We start from the raw sequence: 20,078 nt of genomic DNA on the forward strand, positions 1-20,078 counted from the left end.
CAAGGTGCTGAAATAGTGATCTCCAGCAACGTTCAATGTAACCCAGTGTGGATTTCATATTTGAGACCTCATAAACCACACGGATCAGTATATCAGTACATCACAAGACCTCTGGGCACTTATATCCGTTGGTGTAACTGTGTATTAATGTGTGTCTTGTATGTGTCTGAGTAATATTGTGTGCCTTATATAGCTCTGCATATTAATGTGCAACTTATATGTGTCTGAATATTAATGTGTTACCTATATCTGAGTATTAATGTGTGACAAAAGTGTGTCTGAGTATTAATATGTGACGTAAGTGTGTCTAAGTATTAATGTGTGACTTATGCTGTATGTGTGTGAGTATCAATGTGCCTTATATAGCGCTGCTTATTAATGTGCAACTTATATGTGTCTGAATATTAATGTGTTACCTATATCTGAGTATTAATGTGTGACAAAAGTGTGTCTGAGTATTAATGTGTGACGTGTGTCTGAGAATTAATGTGTGACGTAGCTGTGTCTGAGTATTAATGTGTGACGTAGGTGTGTCTGAGTATTAATCCGTGACTTTATCAGACTCATGACAGCTTAGAGAAAACTTGGCAGAGTCTCAGCATTGTCACCGCTGACAGCCCCCATCCACTGTCATGTACAGTATAGCTACACCTGGAGAGAGCCCAGGTCCGGCTCTGCTACCCTCTGAGTTCTCTATCCCCTCAGCTTTTCCTTTTCTGTCTCTATTTTAGACTTTTCGCCTCATTCCATACATGTACACAGTCTCCCTCTCTCCAGTGGGTTATCTATTGTCTTTCTGCCGTTTCCCATTTATCCGCCTGATGGGCGCACTCTGTCCCAGCAGTTTCCCTCTTCTACTTCCTCTACTCAAATTGAAGCTGGGAGGGGAAAGAACAGAAAAGAAACAAACAGGCGCTTAATGAAGATAAACCGACTGGCCGGGCGCTTTGGAACTGAGTCTGGCTGCATTACCTCTGAGCAGGGGATGGGGAGAGGAGCACCTACAGATGCAGAGCCCTAGGGGGGGGGCAATGAAAGAGGGGTAGTGATAAAAGGGAGCAGTGATAGAGAGAGATAGGCATTGATAAATAAAAGAACAGTGATAAAGGGGGTAGTGATATGAGGGGGGCAGTGATAGAGAAGGCTGTAGTGATAGAGGGAGGCAGTGATAGAGAGAGATAAGCATTGATAAAAAGAACAGTGATCAAGGGGGTAGTGATAAGAGGGGGAAATGATAGGGGCAGTGGTAGTGGGGACGGAATGTGATACACACAGTGAAATAGAAGAATTGTTCAGAAGTGTAAGTAAAGGTGGATAGAGGAGGAGAAGGAGCTGAGAGTGGCTGATGAGGCATCAGTAAAAGGTAGTGTTGTTTCCTGTAGTTTGCTTTAGGAGGCATAATAAGGGCCTTACACATCCCCCCCACTACACCCCCAACCCGCATGTCACACAAGAGGCGTGAAAACAACACAAACTTTGCCTAGGGCCCCACTTTTCCGCTGCACCCCATCTGCTGTTTGGTTGATCATTATCTGGCTTTGGCTTGTCTTAGACTGCCGGGGGGCTGCTGGGGAGGGGGAGAGGAGCACAGAAGACTTGGTGAAAAAGATCAAGCACAGGAGGGGGTGAGCGGGGAGGAGGGGGCTCTAGTTTTTTGCTAGTGGCTTTCAAAGAGCAGGATACTTCATTTCCCCATTATATTATCAAGTTGTTTTCATAAGGAGTAAAACCATGTATTGTTATGCGCTCAATACAGTATCTTGTATAGATTTTTTTTTATTGTATACATGTGTACACACACACATACACAAAAAAACTCCATTAAACATTTCTTAGCAGTCTAGATTGTCTGATATATAAATTGTGAGACACTCCCATGTTGCACTTGGATTTCTCTTAATTTACAGCGGGGTTTATATTAGATTCCACAAAAAGCACAGCATTATAAATGTATAGCTTACAGTATGTACTCTATATATTGGGGTATATTTACTAAGCCTTGAATGGGGATAAAGTGAACGGGAATAAAGTACCAGCCAATCAGCTGCTAACTGCCATGTCACAGGCTGTGTTTAAAAAACTACAGTTAAGGGCTGGTTGGTTTCTACTTTATCTCCATCCAAGGCTCAGTATATATTGTGTATTTTGTGTACAGAACATGCTTAACGGATCACTTACTTTTATTGTTTCTGCTTGTCTTCTGCCCGCTCCCCTATCTTTCCCTTGTCTGTACCCTTCTCTTCTTCATTTGTTTGTTCTTCATACTCCCTGATCTCCCACCTGTGTCACTCACATCTCTTCCTCACTGGTCTCCCACCTGTGTCACTCACATCTCTTCCTACCTGGTCTCCCACCTGTGTCACTCACATCTCTTCCTCCCTGGTCTCCCACCTGTGTCACTCACATCTCTTCCTACCTGGTCTCCCACCTGTGTCACTCACATCTCTTCCTACCTGGTCTCACACCTGTGTCACTCACATCTCTTCCTTCTTGGTCTCCCGCCTGTGTCACTCACATCTCTTCCTTCCTGGTCTCCCGCCTGTGTCACTCACATCTCTTCCTTCCTGGTCTCCCGCCTGTGTCACTCACATCTCTTCCTACCTGGTCTCCCGCCTGTGTCACTCACATCTCTTCCTTCCTGGTCTCCCGCCTGTGTCACTCACATCTCTTCCTCCCTGGTCTCCCACCTGTGTCATTCACATCTCTTCCTCCCTGGTCTCCCACCTGTGTCACTCACATCTCTTCCTCACTGGTCTCCCACCTGTGTCACTCACATCTCTTCCTCACTGGTCTCCCACCTGTGTAACTCACATCTCTTCTTCCCTGGTCTCCCGCCTGTGTAACTCACATCTCTTCTTCCCTGGTCCCCCTTTTCCTCCTTGGTCCTCCTGTCGGTGTCTCTCACATCTCCACTCTCTCCCCGGTCTCCCGCCTGTCACTCACATGTCCTCTCTCCCTGGTCTCCTGTCTGTGTCACTCACATGTCCTCTCTCCCTGGTCTCCTGCCTATCACTCACATGTCCTCTTCCTCCCTGGTCTCCTGCCTGTCACTTACATCTTCTCTTCCTCCTTGGTCTCCTGCCTGTCACTCACATGTCCTTTCTCCCTGGTCTCCTGCCTGTGTCACTTACACCGCCTTTTCCTCACCTGGTTATTCCTCTTCCTCCCACGTTGTCTGCCTGTGTCACTCACATCTCTTCCTCCTGTCTCCTACCTGTTTACACCCTCTCCTCCCTGGATCACATTGACCGTGTCACTCAAATTCTGTCTTCCACCTGTTTACTTCCTCTCTGGATTTCTGTGTCACTCACAACTCCTGTTTGCGGACTGGTTACTCCTCTTACTACCGCTATCTCCTGCCTTTCCTCGCTTCCTCATCTGCTTTTCTGTTCTCCTCCATTCATCATTTCCCGCTCCCTTGTTTTTCTTCAAACTTTTTATTTTCTCTCTCCATCTGTTGGTCTCCTGTATTGTGCCGTCTTTCCCTGTTTCCTACCTGCTGCCCCTCTTTTCATTCCCCTGAATTACCTACCTGCTCCCCCTTCCCCTGTATTACCTACCTGCTCCCCCTCTTCTCCTTCCCCTGTATTACCTACCTGCTCCCCCTTCCCCTGTATTACCTACCTGCTCCCCCTTCCCCTGAATTACCTACCTGCTCCCCCTTCCCCTGTTTTACCTACCTGCTCCCCCTTCTCCTTCCCCTGTTTTACCTACCTTCTCCTTCCCCTGTATTACCATCCTGCTCCACCTCTTCTCCTTACCCTGTATTACCTACCTGCTCCCCCTCTTCTCCTTCCCCTGTATTACCTTCCTGCTCCACCTCTTCTCCTTACCCTGTATTACCTTCCTGCTCCCCCTCTTCTCCTTACTCTGTATTACCTTCCTGCTCCCCCTCTTCTCCTGCCCCTGTACCTACCTGCTTCCCCTGTGTTTCCTACCTGGTTCCCTTCCTCCGCTCCCCATCTACAGACCCAGGCATGGACTGTAGCTGCGTCTCTGACATCCTGCTCACCCCCTCTATGCCGGCTCTCTGGACTCCAGGTAAGTGGAAGCATCCTACTAATGCTAATGTGTGTCCTGTGAGTATGAGTGTAGGCTTCGGGTACCGTGATGAGTTTACCATATAGGTATTTGTTTCCCAGCTGTATAATGTAATCAGTGTGTTCAGGTGTTAGTAGATGATATAAATAGTCACTTTCCTGTGTTACCCCAGCTCTGTGTAGTGATGGAATACAGCAGGGATGAGCGCACGGGTGCCCGGGGGGTACAGGTAGGAAGTCTGATTGGGCAGTGAGATGTGGCATAGAGCGGAGACTGGATGGCAGCTGATGGCAGGTAATCAGTGCGGAAAAGGAGCTGGTTTAGTAGTACGAAATACATAAGGACAATAATATATTATAAATAATGTCGGGAAAGGAGAAAGTGAATCTGAGAAAGTTTGTGTTTGAGTGACAAAGGGATGAGAAGGAGGTGTGTGTGTGTGTGTGTATATATATATGTATATATATATATATATATGGGCAGATCTATGGGAGACAAAGGTGGCACCTGCCGCCGGGCGCCAGCACTGAAGGGGCACCTCCTCCATTGCCAACAATATATTCACCCCACTTAAGGCTGTTCTATATTAGTGTTTTTGTGCATATGTACTGATAGATAGACAGATAGATAGACAGATAGATATATAGACAGATAGATAGACAGATAGATAGATAGATAGATAGATAGATAGATAGATAGATAGATATGCACCGTATGAATTTTCCCTGTTTTTTAGGGGGGCACCAAATTATAACTTGCCTCCAGGCGTCTGGGGGGTGTCTTGCCATGTGACTGTCGGCAAACGTTATCCCGTGTACCCTCACTCCATCATAATGTTTATAACCCCCCTACACCCACCCACTCACACTGGCCTGTGGCTGTCGGACCCCAATGTTAATCTTACAGGTAGTTGGACCCTGGTGTCACCATAACTATACAAAGTTCATGTCAGTATAAGTCCTTTCCCCAGATCAGGTGCAGAAAGTTTGCTGAGCACGTAATAAGGCGCCAGTTATGTGTATATTTCTATGCACTATACGAAGAGATCATGGATAATCATTATTGAATGACATATGCTATAAGTGTGGTCAGGGATTGTTCCTAGGGGTTGGGCGCCGGCATCCCATGTGCGTCCCGTTATATGATAATATGAGCATTCTGCAGGGATAGCTATGATTTACCAAACGTCTGTTTTATTGGTATAAATTGATTGGAAAATAACAGGACACATTGTAAAACTATAGTTTCTATTTCAGGTCTAAATTAATTACAGTAAACTGTTACTTTAAACAACTGCGGTATGATGAAGAGTTTTGAGCGACCAGTTATAATTCTTTTACAACCAACTGCATCAGAAATATGCAAAGTTTTGGTTACTATTATATTGCTGTCCAGCTCACTATTATATTACTGCCCAGCTCATTATTATATTACTGCCCAGCTCACTATTATATTACTGTCCAACTTACTATTATATCACTGTCCAACTCACTCTTCTATCACTATCCAGCTCACTATTATATTACTGCCCAGCTCACTATTATATTACTGCCCAGCTCATTATTATATTACTGCCCAGCTCACTATTATATTACTGTCCTGCTCACTCTTCTATCACTATCCAGCTTATTACTGTCCAGTTCACTATTATATTACTGCCCAGCTCACGATTATATTACTGCCCAGCTCATATTACTGCCCAGCTCACTATTATATTACTGTCATGCTCACTCTTCTATCACTATTCAGCTTATTACTGTCCAGTTCACTATTATATTACTCCAGCTCACGTTTATATTGCTTGCTCCCCAGCTATGCTGAGGTTTATATATATATATATATATATATATATATATATATATATATATATATATATATATATATATATCTGCAGCTCAGTTCTCTAATATGGTTCACTGCGGATTTGCGCTGTTAATTTTACTGTCAATGAAATACAAAGGGACAGCTTAACATTATGCGATAAACGTGTTTCTTATAGTTTGCGGTGTCATTGCGGGAGTTATCATCAGTCAGTGCAGATGGGGGATAGAGGGAAATGGAAATATACACGGGAAAAGGGAACGGGAGTGGAAAATTGGGAAGGGTCGCTGGAATCAAATGGATGTACCATTACATAGGAGAATATATAGTAACAGAAGACTGAGCAAGAGCTAGGACATTAACAACAGATCTATGATTATTTCTGATTTTATTATTATTATTATTATTAATTATTATTGTCATTATTATTATCAATAATAATAATAATAAAAATAATAATAATTATGATATTAACCTCATAATTACCGTTATTACATACTTATATATTATTTACCATAATAATTACAATTATTATTTTTATTATTATTACTATTATTATTATTATTACAATAGTTAGCAAGAAGTGATACAAATCTTAATAGTATTTATGGAGGTTTTGTTACAATTCATGCTGCATATTTTAAAATTAAAATGTTTAACTTAAATGGTTGGAAATTGATATTTTATATATATATATATATATATATATATATATATTATAAATTAATTAATTCTGTTTGCTATATACAGGATAAACATGAACACAAACTAAATCTATAAGTTGAATAATTAACAAGTGGATATAGCTCATCCCTTATTACTAATCAACGATTGTGATGTTCCTAGAGCTATTAGGAAAAAGTCCACAGCGATCAGGAACCCCTGTACATAATTCTACAGCCATATAAGATGAACTATGTGAAATTCTCAGCAGCTGAGAAGTCTCAGTGGGGTCTCTCACTTTGAGGGGCTGATACTAAATTGGGAGCAGGCCAATGGGGGGAGTAACATGCAATAGAGAGATATCCCTCTCTCTCTCTCTATATATATATATATACTTGCTTCTTTTTCCCTTTGCTCCCAATGCAGAATAAGCCCCATTGTCTTCATGCAAAATAAAGGACCACAAACATGGAAGTTTCCTTAAGTAAATGGGCTGCTAAAAATATTCATAACTATATAAACAGTATTTATGCAATTCAAAACTGAAGATATTGTTAATGCTCTGATTGTGGAGGAATTATGTCATATGCACATTAAGGGCCTGATGCTGACTTGAACCCAAGGGCCTGATTCAGACCCGCTCGCAAGCGGTTCGATGGTCCCCCACTGCACATGCGCCGCCTCCGGTGTGCGCATGCACGAGACCCGTCCAGCGACGGCAGCTCCGTCGCTACGAGTCTCGCTACAAGACCTGTCGAAGGTGAATGACAGCTCGCCTCGTTTTGTAGGCGGGGAGGGGGGTGGCTGTAGAAACGCAGTGATGTCAGTAGTGAACTTCCTGCTCTATTAGAGCAGGAAGTCCACTCGGGCTTGTGGGAGCCGAGACCCTACCACAGGGTCTCGTCGCAAGCCCGATAGTCGCGATAATCGCGACGGACTCCAGGCCACTCGCACAAGCTTTGCGAGCGGGCTGGAGTAAAAAAAAAAAAAAAAAAAACATGCCTATCAGTCCTGCGAGCTGCCTCCGGCAGCGAGCGGGTCTCAATCAAGCCCCAAGTCTGTTTGCAGTGCACATTTTGTGTGTTTTCACTATGCACATGCTCCACAACTAACTGTATGTGACTAGAGGTGATGCATGTGGATATGTTGTCATTTCCGGATGACTTTGCAACTGCAGTGGCAAAACTGGACTGTAATGGGGCATTCTCACGTAGGCTAAGTCCAGTGGTGAAGTGAGGTCTGTGCATAAGTGTAATCACGCCTATTTTCTAAGAGATATTTTGCACCTGGGAAAGGGCTGTTGCAACTCATAATGATGATGGCTGTGGAACCAAGTGTGCAGATATTGGCACTCTCACTGTAAAGATGTATACGCTGCATACAGGTTGATATAGGTCACCTGATGCACACTTCATGAAGGCCATAGCTTCTCATTTGTAGGACAACTGATGCACATTGCATAAAGACCATGGCCTCCTATGAGTAGATAAACTGATGTATTGATGCGGCACAGTGGTTAGCATTACAGCCTCATAATGTTGAGTTCTTGGGTTCAGTTTCCACCAAACCCTTTATAAGTGGAGTTTATGTGTTCTCCCTTAACTTCCAATCTATGGACCAATGATGCACACTGCATGAAGGCCATAACCTCTTATCTATAGGTCAAGTGTTCTTATTAGCTACAGTATATAAGTCCAGCTACAATATCAAACACCTGGACCAAGACCTCAAATATATGCTTTAGAAAATCAGATAAATTATATAATGTTTTTGTTGTTGTTGAATATCTGAATAATTTCCTGTACTCATAAAATAATTGCATAGGTTGTTCACTGCATGCTGCCATATATCTGGAGAAGTTCACCTCACCTCCATAGTCACTGTCCTATTAGTAAGTATACTCTAATGTATTTGACTTCATGGCCTCCAACTTTAAGAGAGCTCATTATGGAAGCAGTTGGTTACTTCCAGATTTATGTATATATAGCAACTCAGTTATGAATGTGAGGACAGTTTCAGTGAGCTGTAAGTCTTCATTAACCAATTCGGACAATTATTCTTCTTTCCACTGCCCTTAGTCCTCTCCGCTATCTATAAAGGCTCTAATGCGCACATTTTGGCAAATAACAGATGAATCACCATATGTCCCTCTCTTCTGATTTCAGGGTTTGCCTTCCCTGACTGGGCCTATAAGCCAGAATCCAGCCCGGGCTCCAGACAGATCCAACTCTGGCACTTCATTCTAGAGCTTCTTCAGAAAGAGGAATATCACGATGTCATCGCCTGGCAGGGGGACTATGGAGAGTTCGTCATCAAGGACCCAGACGAGGTGGCACGTCTATGGGGCATACGGAAATGCAAACCGCACATGAATTATGACAAGCTGAGCCGGGCACTGAGGTGAGGCCCAAGGACGTAAAGATATAACCTTTATAGGACAAATACCAGAATTTGCAATTATTATGAGCGCAAGTAAGTTACTTTAATATTATAGGTAATGAGCATAGCTTCCATAAAGGACAGTAAGACAGGTGACTTATGGGAATAGTGATGATTAGTTATGAAAAAGGCCATTCAAGGGATTATAGTTAAAGTAAAGCACGTCTAACAGATTCTGTTACTCTGTATTAACATTTATCCATAATTATAACATTATTAGGCTTCTACGGAAGACCCAAAGACTTTTTGGTTAGGTTATGTGTTAATGCAGTCCATTATATATTTATAATGAATTTAGTTTCTTTTAGACAAAAAAAAAAGAACTGGAGAGCATATATGATTATATCACTGGTGTATCTATAATGGGTACAGGCAGGGTGGTGCACATGGATCTCTGAGTTAAGGGGGGCCCACACGGCAAACTCTCCACCCATTCAATATGCATCTTTGGGAAAATGGCAATGGTGTGTGCGCTGTAGAGAAAACCCTGGGAAAATGGTGCCATCCAGTCTTCACTGCGTATGTGCCAACGGAAAGGGGGGCGCACAGAGATTGTACAAGCCCCCTCCTCTCTAAGGGGCCCATTTATTAATCTGATCTGGGCTTGACATTACCGCCCATGATAGCATTGCAAGATGCAATCATTGCACTGAAATGTATCATTCGGCACCTGGAGGCACAGGGGCTCCAAAAGAAGCCTGTCCCTGCGATGTGCCCAGAGTGCTGCCACCATTGTTGGGGAGGGATTCTGTGGAACCCTCTCCTGGCTAGTTATGCAAAGGGAATCGGTATGAAATACCGCCGACCACATGGCCGGTGGTTCGATTCCTGGCAGCGGCAGCCCGACAGTGCTGGAAATCCCGATCATCTTCAGGTAAGTAATAACTAACCTAACCCCCCTAACCCTCCTTAGGGGTGCCTAAACCTAAGTCCCCCTGGGGGGATGCCTAACCCTAACCCTCCCGGGGGGGGGGTGCCTAACCCTAAGTCCCCCCCGGGTGTGCTAAAAGTAACCCTCCCCCCCACGGCTGTCCACTCGCGGTGCCCGGCATCCCTTCGATCGGGATGCCGGGCGCCTGTCTCCCGGCGTCGGGAAAATGACAGGCGTCTAGATATAGACGCCTGTCATTTAACCCACGCCGGGATAAAGCAGTCGTGAAGCCGGCTGTAGGGATCACGTCAGCCGGTTTCCCGATTGCATCCCATGCAAAGTGTAGAAAATGGGCTATAACGGGCTAACGCCATCTTTAGATGCGTTAGCTGGGGGCTAATCACTGGAATGCATCGTATTCCGTGATTTGGTAAATCTGGTAGCATTGCACCCCCCATATAAACCTATGGGGCTGCAGCTGCCAGAGGAATCGAAGCAGGTATCTGTGATATACATAGGAGTGATACTAAATATTTGTGGTCACCCCCTGAAAACACCAGTTTTATAATAAGTAGCAAATATTTAATGATAAATGGGCCCTTAAAGCCACCAACTGATTACTGTGTAATAATGGATAGCTGATAACAACCACGTTCATAAAGTTGGGATTTGGGACCTAAATGCTGCCATCCACTCATTTATTTATCTCAACCCTGCAATTTAGAGCAAGTAAAGTCTCTCCAACTTTTTGAGAAGTGAAGTAGTTACTATGGCCCTCATTCAGAGCCGTACGCTCTGAGCAGAGCGCACGCTCTGAATGAGGGCCGGCCTCCATTTTCATGGAGCGTCCTCCTGGACGCTCGTATAGCTGTGAGTCACCACCCACAGGCTATACGAGCGTGCATTGTGATGGTCGCGATGGTCGAGACCATCGCGACCATCGAATTTGTGAGCCGGAGCCTGCGGTTGAGGTTTTCAACCGCAAGCTCCGGAGTGATTTTGGCTCTATCAGAGCCAAAATCACTCCCACTGACATCACTAGTGATGTCAGTGGGCCGACTTCTGACGGGAGGCGTTCCCGTGGGAACGCCCCCGTCAGGGAGGCACGCCCACCAAAGGGGGCGTGCTGTCAATCAACATTGACAGCACGCCCCCTTTGATCGGACACAACGAGCGAAGGACTTTCCTTCGCTCGTCGCGTCTGGCGCATGCGCACGACGGAGCTCCCTCCGTCGTGCGCATGCTCAGTCCATAACATCGACCCACTTGCGAGCGGACAGCCGCTCGCGAGTGGGTCTGAATCAGGCCCTATGTCCCTTCATGAAGTTCTACAGAAGATCTGGACTTCTCAGAGACTCAACTAGCCCTAACATCTCATGGAAGGCCGAGCAGCTTCAGTATCCAGCGTGTGCAAGTCAAACATTTGCCAGCCCTTGACAAAGATACAGACTTACTGTAGGAGAGAAGCCAAAAGCCCAGTTTAACTCACAAATATGGATTACCTTCTACTCTTTTGACAAGAATTCATGCATCATTAGCTGCTCATTTGTCAGCTCCTCAGAAGGCTGTTCTGGGCCAGGGAGAGGAGGAAGAGATAGACAGCAAAATATAGATGGAGAACTGAGAAAATACTCTGGATTTCTAAGGCCAGACTTCCCCCAATAGACAGAAAACATAAGCAATATACCAGGTAGCGGTGTTCCTCACTGTGAGCTTGGAATGTTCATACGTGGTTCAAGCTCAGACGGTCCCTGGGGGGGCTTGTGGGTAAAACGGGGAGGGGGTTCCTCATCCCTTTGTCGAAAAATTACTTTTGACATTTAATTTCAAAAAGCTTCTCCTGCCTAACACTTGGGTGATATGTTTGCCCTGAGAATGCAGCAGTTGTCTCTCTGGAGAGGAGGGTTGGTAGGTATGTGTGTGTAAGTCTAGATGTACATTTTATTTTTCTTTAAACATATGTTCCTATGGTTTTGTGATGATTTATTACCCAGGTTTTTATTGCATCTAGAGATGAGTGAATCTCTTGCAGTTCGGTTCTGCAAAGTATTCCCCCTGTTAGGACAACAGTTTCCGTCTTTGCAAATCAATTCTCAAGTCTTATTTCCATAGCAAGTTACAATGGTGCTCCTGAGTGTTGATAGATACGAGACAGATATATAGATAGATCTTGGATGGATAGATAGATCTGTGATGGATAAATAGTGTTATTAGATAAATAGATATGGGATATATAAATAGATAGATATTGGATAGATATGAGATAGATAAATAGAGATATGAAATAAATAGATAGATATGGGATAGATCGATACGAGACAAGATATATAGATAGATCTAGGATGGATAGATAAATAGAGATATGAGAAAAATAGATATGATAAATAGATTTGAGATAGATATGAGATAGATATGGGACATATAGATACGAGATAGATATATAGATAGATCTGGGATGGATAGATAAATAGAAATATGGGATAGATAGATAGATAGATCTGTGATGGATAAATAGTGTTATGAGATAAATAGATATGGGATAGATAGATACGAGATAGATCTGGGATGATAGATAAATAGAAATATGCGATAGATCTGTGATGGATACATAAATAGAGATATGAGATAAATAGATATGAGAGAGATCTGGGATGGATAGATAGAGATATGAGATAAACAGAAAGATATGAGATAGATATATAGATAGTTCTGTGATGGATAAATAGAGATATGAGATATATCTCTATTTATCTATCCATCCATCCCAGATCTAAGATAAATAGATATGAAATCGATATGGAATAGATAGATATATATGGGATATATATAGATAGACAGATGGATAGATAGAAAGATAGGTATGGGATGGATGGATTGATAGATAGATAGATATGGGATAGATATGAGATAGATCTGTGATGGATAAATAGAGATATGAGATAAATAAGAGATAGATATGGGATAGATAGATAGAGATATGAGATAAATGAGAGCTAGATATGAGAGATAGATCAGGGATAGATAAATAGAGACATGAGATAAATGAGAGATAGATATGGGATAGATAGATATGAGATATATAGATCTGTGATGGATAAATAGAGATATGAGATAACTGAGAGCTAGATAGATATGTGATAGATAGATGTGGGATAGATAGATATGAGATAGATAGAGATATGAGATAAATGAGAGATAGATATGAGATAGATAAATAGATCTGGGATGGATAGAGATATAAGATAAATGAGAGATAGATATGGGATAGATATGTGATAGATGTGGGATAGATAGATCTGGGATGGATAGAGATATGAGATAAATGAGAGATAGATAGATATGAGATAGCTAGTTATGAGATAGATAGATAGATCTGGGATGGATAATTATAGATATGAGATAAATGAGAGCTAGATATGGGATAGATAGATATGAGATAGATAGATAGGTAGATATGGGATAGATGGATAGATAGATATGAGATAGAGACATAACTGCCCACGTCCATCTGAGAACGCTGATACCAACACTGTGCCTCCAACATAAGACCCAAAATATTACAACTGCTCCCTGACTGAATGTAATCCTGGGCTGCCAAACAAAGTGTATTTTACATATATTATATCTGGCCAGCATAGGTATTTATAGGATTTATGGGACGGGCTATAACAGTGCCCCCTATTGATATAACCATGCATTTAGCTCCAAAAATGTGGTAGTACAGTTCTGACTGGTAATTGTAATAGCAATACAACAAGGCATTAATGTGTACGAGTCTGTCCTGAGCATGAATCATTACAAATCTAAATGGGACATATTCCTGATCTGTTATTATCATACACTGTGCGTCACATGCTTTATTCAGTCTTCTCAAAAATGGCCTGATACAGGCTTGGTCTGCCAGCCGTTATGCACCATGGGTGTGGTATAATAGATTGACAGTCAATAGGTCAACACCAAATGGTTGACATGGTCAAAGCTCGACAGGGTTAAAAGGTTGTGAGGTTCAAAAATGATCGACACAAAAAAGGTCAACATATTTTTTTACAATTTAATCCTAACCCTCCTCCTAATGCCTAAACTTCCCTCTAGTGCCTAACCCTAACCCTCCCCCTAGTGCCTTAACCTAACCTTCCCCCAGTACCTAACCTTAATCTTCCCCTAGTACCCAACCCTAACCCTCCCCCTAGTGTCTAAACCCAACCCTCCACCTAGTGCCTAACCATAATCCTTCCCCTAGTACCTAAACCTAAACTTTCCTCCTAGTGTCTAATCCTAAGACTTCCTCTAGTGCAGAGGTTCCCAAACGCGGTCCTCAAGGCTCCCAAATAGTTTAGGTTTTAGAGATACCCATGATTAAGCACTAACCCTACACTTAGTGCCTAACCCTAATCCTTCCCCTAGTACCTAATCCTTATCCTCCCCCTAGTGCAGAGGTCCTCAAACGCGCACCTCAAGGCTCCTCAACAATACAGGTTTTAGAAATATCCATGATTGAGCACAGGATGCTTAATTAGTACCTCAGTCAATTTGATTTAATCACCTGTGCTCAACCATGGATATCTCTAAAACCTAAATTGTTGGGGAGCCTTGAGACCGCGTTTGGGAACATCTGCCCTAGGGCCTAACCCTAACCCTAAAAATGATGTAAAAACTTGTGTCGACCATTTGTACCTATCGGCCTCCTGCACTGTTGACTGGTTACCATGCATAATATATGTTATTACAGGACCTGGGTACCAGGTAAGGAACACACTTATTGACACCTCTCACTGATTAATTCAATGAAAATACTCAGGAATATACCCTTATTCTGCCATAGGTATTACTACAACAAGAGGATTCTGCACAAGACGAAAGGAAAACGCTTTACCTACAAGTTTAACTTCAGTAAAGTTGTGCTGGTCAACTACCCGCTACTGGACATGGCCAATTCGTCACTGCTGCTCGGGCAGAGCCCCTTCCCTGGGGCCCACTCACATGACCCCTTCACCCCTGAGGTAGGAGGGAACCCCCAGCAATGCCACCACGCTGACATCACAAAAAATGCACAAGGAAGTTACTTGTTAGAGTGTAATACACCGAGGGACATTTATTTATAGTGCGATAATTATATTAGAGTGGTGTTACTGGCTGTTTATAAAGAGGCATCCTGTACCAAACCTTCAGGGACATTTATATGACAACTGAGTGCTCCCTTATAAGTGAGGACCTTAAACCGGAATTAGCAGTTGGGACACAGAATAGGGGGAGGGGTTGGGGATTATGGTCACTGATCATAGTAATCTCTAATGTGGTAGTGTAACATGATTAGTGACTGTGGCTCGGAGGCAGACTGTGTACTTATTATTCCTACTATAGAGGAAGATCTTGTACAACCACAACGTCCGTCCGTCACTGATTAGTGAGCTGGTCCCAGGCGTTTCATCACTGGCATCTTACACTTTCAGGGCTATTTATCAATATTATTTTTACTACAAAAATTTGAAAAGGGTGTTTTCACACCCTTTTCATATCATTTTAGTATCACAAATTTATTAAAGGGCTTTTAGAGCAGTTTTCGTGAAAAACGACTCCAAGCCCTTCAATTCACTTATTTTTAGTAAGCAGATAGCATTTCCCATACTCCTAATGGGAAATGTGATCTGCTCAGATTTATTAAAAACATATTGTGAAAAAACACCGGTGGAAGCCCTGTGATAAGACCACCTTCAGATGGTGTTATTAGGGCTTTCCCTCGGTTCCCCGACTCCTGCTCTGCTCTGACAGGCAGTGCAGAGCCGGGAGTCGACCACTTGTGATTAGCTGCGTGGTCTAATTAAACCACAAGCTGATTATTGTAAAAAAAACAAAACAAAAAAAAACACTTACCTGCATTCAGGGACTGGTGATCGGTGCTCCGGTGAGGTCCACTGCATAGAGCAGCTGACCAGGTACACAGTGCAGGTACACGGAGACCAGCTGACCAGAGCCTCAAAGAGAGAACCTCACCGGAGCACCGATCAGGGAGAGGACCTTGCCAGAGCACCAGGCAGGAAAGCGCAAGCTGAAGGGGAAGGGGAAGGGGGGGGAAGAGTTGTAAGGGGATGTGGTCGGGAGCCGGCGGTGCATGTGCGGACACCTTCTCACTGTAATTTTTTGCGAAAAATACAGTGAAAAGTGCGTGAAGTGGATTAACAGGGACAGAGCTGTATCGCGAACTCTGTCCCTGCATGCGATTTTTGATACATCAATGAAGTATTCTGATATCGCATTGCGATATTAGGCAAATTTATCATCCACCTCTAAAATGGGGATTGTGATAAATATGTCCCTTAGGCATCTAGCAAGCCTAGGCAGGTCCCAGCATTAATATACAGTAGAGTATATACCTACAATAGCCAATGCCTGATAGTAAGTAGGAGATATGTTAAAATGTCGAAAACCGAAAAATTAAGGTAACCAATCAGATTCTAGGGGGTATACGTAATAGGCTGCGTACTTTAAACCATCAGGCAGTCGCACACAGGACGCGCCAATGCTTGAAGTCCGCAGCCTTTTACATATACCCCAGGTATAAAGTTTCTACAATGTACTAGATAAATGCTAGTTTTGATAAATCTCAGTACAACTACCAACAAGAGGGACAGTTGTGTCATAGTAATGATTTGGATCTCTCTTCGCAGGCTTTGCAGTCTCTCTTTTCTCCGACTGATCGCCCTACACTATTGGATCGCCCACTTTCTGCGCCAGATACAGAAAAACTTCGCCTTGAAGCTGCTTTCCCTTTCCTGAACTCAGGTCAGGACATAAACCTGAAACAATGTGTATGTTCTTGGGTCTATTGTGTACAGTGGGACTTCTCATCAAAGTGAATAGTTACACACGTGACCACTGGACTGAGACAAATATTCTTACACTTTATTATAAAAGTAACCGACAAACAAACAGGGTAAATATTTAGCCTTTGTCTAGGTCAGGGGTGGCGAACCAGTCAGAGTTAAAGAGCCCCAAAATAGCTGTAGGTATGTCAAAGAGCCAAGATTATGCATAAAAGGGTGTGGCCTTGTGGCGGCTAGGCCACGCCTCTGGTATGATATTTGTTGAAGCATGTAAAAGCTCATGCGCACAATCACTGTAGAGGTAACTATTAAAGGGAAAGAAAAAGCCAGAATATAAAAAAAACATAAAAAAAAAACAAATTCACATAAAATACACTGAAACAAGCCAGATCCACATAAAATGCACTGAAAAAGTCCCATCCACAAATAATAAAATAAAAAAAGATCCACATAATACAATGCAGCCCCGCCATGTGTCTCTCCAGCAGTCAGTGTCAGTCAGGGGAGCCATATCAGGACAATGGAAGAGCCACAGGTTGGCCACCGCTGGTCTAGGTGATCAGACAATACAGGTTAATGATCTTTCTAACATAGGGTGTGGTTTTCAGGGAGCTCATTCCATCTTTGACGCCTGGATCAATCAATATACAAGCAGGCACCTTATTGCAATCTCAGGTCCTGACATAAAGCTATTGTACAGGGACCCGCTCTTTATACTGGAATTAGGATGGCTGCCGGATGTTAGCCCCATATTATGTTACATACTAGGTACCAGTCACTTGGTTGGCACACCATATAAGGTACATCTAATGCCAGTGTTAGGTACAAGACACAGGATAGTAGGCCACTCAATCATATGTCCCGGAACGGGGCGAGGGAGCGCCCCCCCCAAAAAATAAATAAATAAACAAACAATTTGAAAGGCACCACTGAAGTGTGTGGTCGTTAAGATAAAAGTCAGCACATTACACCTCCTCCTCCGTGCTGTGGCCGTGCAGCCTATTGCTATAAAGCACAGCCCCTGACTGTCCGCGGCCACCGTTCCAGTCCATGCGTTCTGCCGCTCCATTATGGTGCCCCAGAGCCTATGCTCCCAGCAACAGGTAAGTTGGAGGGAGGAGGGGCTCGGACAAAATTAAACTATATATTGCCCCTCACCCCCCCCCCCCCCGACATTTAATCGTTCTGATGTCCCTGCACTCAATTAATGTCTCATCAGTCCCTAAGGGTTAAGTTGACCATTCTCTGAAAATATGCATAGACAAGAACTGCATGGCCTCATCGGGGAGCTGCAAATCATTGTAGAAATCAAATTAATATCCCTAAGGTGACATCTTGTCTTGTGCTTCATTAAAGGTTTCCTCTGCTGTCAGACAACCCATTTATTCGTGTGTGCGCACCATCCTGCAACTTTTACTAAACCCATTGCTTTATCTGTCCTGGCTTCCCAGTGTGTTTTTAAGATATAGCTGTGTAGAACAGGCAATCAGCTATTGGACAGCGCGGTTGGTGTAGTGATTAGCATTATTGCCTCACAGCACAGAGGTCATGAGTTCAAGTCCTTGTCATGGCTTATGTGTCCAGTTTATATGCTTCTGCCCATGTCTGTGTGGGTTTCCGCGCACACCACCAGAAACATATTGGCAGGTTATTTGGCTTCTAGCATAAAATTAACCCCACTGTATGTGTGTGTGTGTCCCTTCCTCGGGAATAGAAGGCCTGATACAGAGTTGTACATAAACCCAATGGTTCACAACTCTCATGTTTATTAATCAGCACATGCACAAGATCTGTACCGCGCGCGTGCTGATCACTGACTGCGACGGCGGTCACAGCCTCCCGTCTAAGCCACAGCATGATTTCCATGCTGTGGCGGTGATGGCTGTGTTCTTGAAAACGGGGGTATCTGCCCCATTTTATAGGCGTGCCAGACCAGGGTCTGCGTCTTCCGACACAGATTTCCTGGCCAGGGCAGAGTGAGAACACCAACCATCTGGCGTTACTCAGGTGGCTGATGTTTTTTCGCTGATGATCCGATGCAGCGGATCACAGACGCCGCCTGCAGCATTAGCATATTTAGACCCAGCTACTGTGTACACAGCGAATCAGACCCGTTTCATTTACAGTCACTTATATAGCGCAGCACAAGCCGTTGCACTTGATTGTAAGCTCCACTAATACAGGGACTAAATGATGAATGATTGAAACGTGCTCTGTAAAGTGCTGCGCAATGTGTCTGCACTCGTATAAATAACTTAATCATAAAAAAATACTGTAATTCAATTTTCAGATTGCTACAGATATGTACATTATAGCATTTGCTCCGTAGAACTGACTGAACTCTAATTTGTCTTCCAGGTTCTGGTTATACGAAGCCTACAGCTTTACTGCCCCCATACAACCGAAACTCCCCATTTCCCGATTACCCATGGGGGTTTAACCCATACCTCTCCAGCACTTTCCCCCTGACCGGTTCCAAGCTGCCCACATCCCTCTACCCACCACACTTCTACCCCACCGCACTCACCCAACTTCCTCCTCCCATCTCCCTGCTTCCAGGGGAGTCTATGGACAGGTCTGCCAACCTCTTGCAGGGCCTACCCCAAAGGCTCTGCACCACTTTAAATTCCCACCCTCTGCCCGTGAGAGGAAGCGGAGAACTAGGAGGAGCGGGGGCGGCGAGAAGAGACAGAGTAGACCAGCCTGAAGGGAAGCAGGAGCCAGAATCTGACTCAGACCTGGAGATAACGGACGTGAGCGACTGCAGTTCGGAGGCGGAAGGGTGCGTCTACAGCCCCACCTGCCAGGGATCTTCGGCTGGAAGAAGACGAATAGAGGAAGACCGGCCCAAAGCAACAGCTGCCAAAACTGCCCCAGAGAAACCAGCGGCTCCTCTCAGCTAGACCTGAACAGGACCTACAACTAAATGTACAAATTATAAATATATATATATAAATATATAACTATATGGATATATAGAGGACATACAGTGTGTTTCACAAACTTCTCCATCCCAAAAGCTACTTGTTTAGGACTGTGCAAAAAGAAAAAAAAACTTGAACCCCTCGGTATCAGTACATTGGTAGTAAGACCTGTATTTATAGGGTTCATTCTGAGATTTGCATTGTCAATTATTCATAAAGTGCCAATATAATTCCACTACTTGTAATGGCTACTACCTGACTCTACACACAAGACAAAGATACAATAGTAATAATCGACAAAGTTACTTTGTGAGTGCCAACCTGTAAATGATTGCAGCTGGGTAACGCTCCACTGTGCTCCATGAGAACGTCCAGGGTTAGAGTAGGATCCAGTGACACCGCAGCAATTAGCCGCACTGTCCTCTATATGGCTCAGCACACATAAGGACGGATTCAGCGTTGTGCGCTATTCATGTAGGTGGCCAATGGTTTTTTTCT

The 20,078-nt window shown here is 43.7% G+C and overlaps 1 protein-coding gene across 1 annotated transcript in view; it reads left to right on the forward strand.

Moving 5' to 3' along the window:
* ERFL (ETS repressor factor like) overlaps nucleotides 1-19,633 on the forward strand; it is an 83,676-nt gene extending 64,043 nt beyond the window's left edge. Inside the window, exons 2-6 of the mRNA XM_088453202.1 lie at nucleotides 3,970-4,041; nucleotides 8,691-8,925; nucleotides 14,658-14,835; nucleotides 16,501-16,615; nucleotides 19,015-19,633. Of these exons, the coding sequence (XP_088309328.1) occupies nucleotides 3,978-4,041; nucleotides 8,691-8,925; nucleotides 14,658-14,835; nucleotides 16,501-16,615; nucleotides 19,015-19,559 (1,137 nt within the window). The 5' untranslated portion in view covers nucleotides 3,970-3,977 and the 3' untranslated portion in view covers nucleotides 19,560-19,633. The remainder of the gene's footprint in view (nucleotides 1-3,969; nucleotides 4,042-8,690; nucleotides 8,926-14,657; nucleotides 14,836-16,500; nucleotides 16,616-19,014) is intronic.
* Nucleotides 19,634-20,078: the final 445 nt, after the last annotated feature.

This window comes from Taudactylus pleione, unplaced genomic scaffold (genome assembly GCF_031769625.1).
Source record: "Taudactylus pleione unplaced genomic scaffold, aTauple2 ptg000572l, whole genome shotgun sequence".
In the NCBI taxonomy this organism is placed as follows: Eukaryota; Metazoa; Chordata; class Amphibia; order Anura; family Myobatrachidae; genus Taudactylus; species Taudactylus pleione.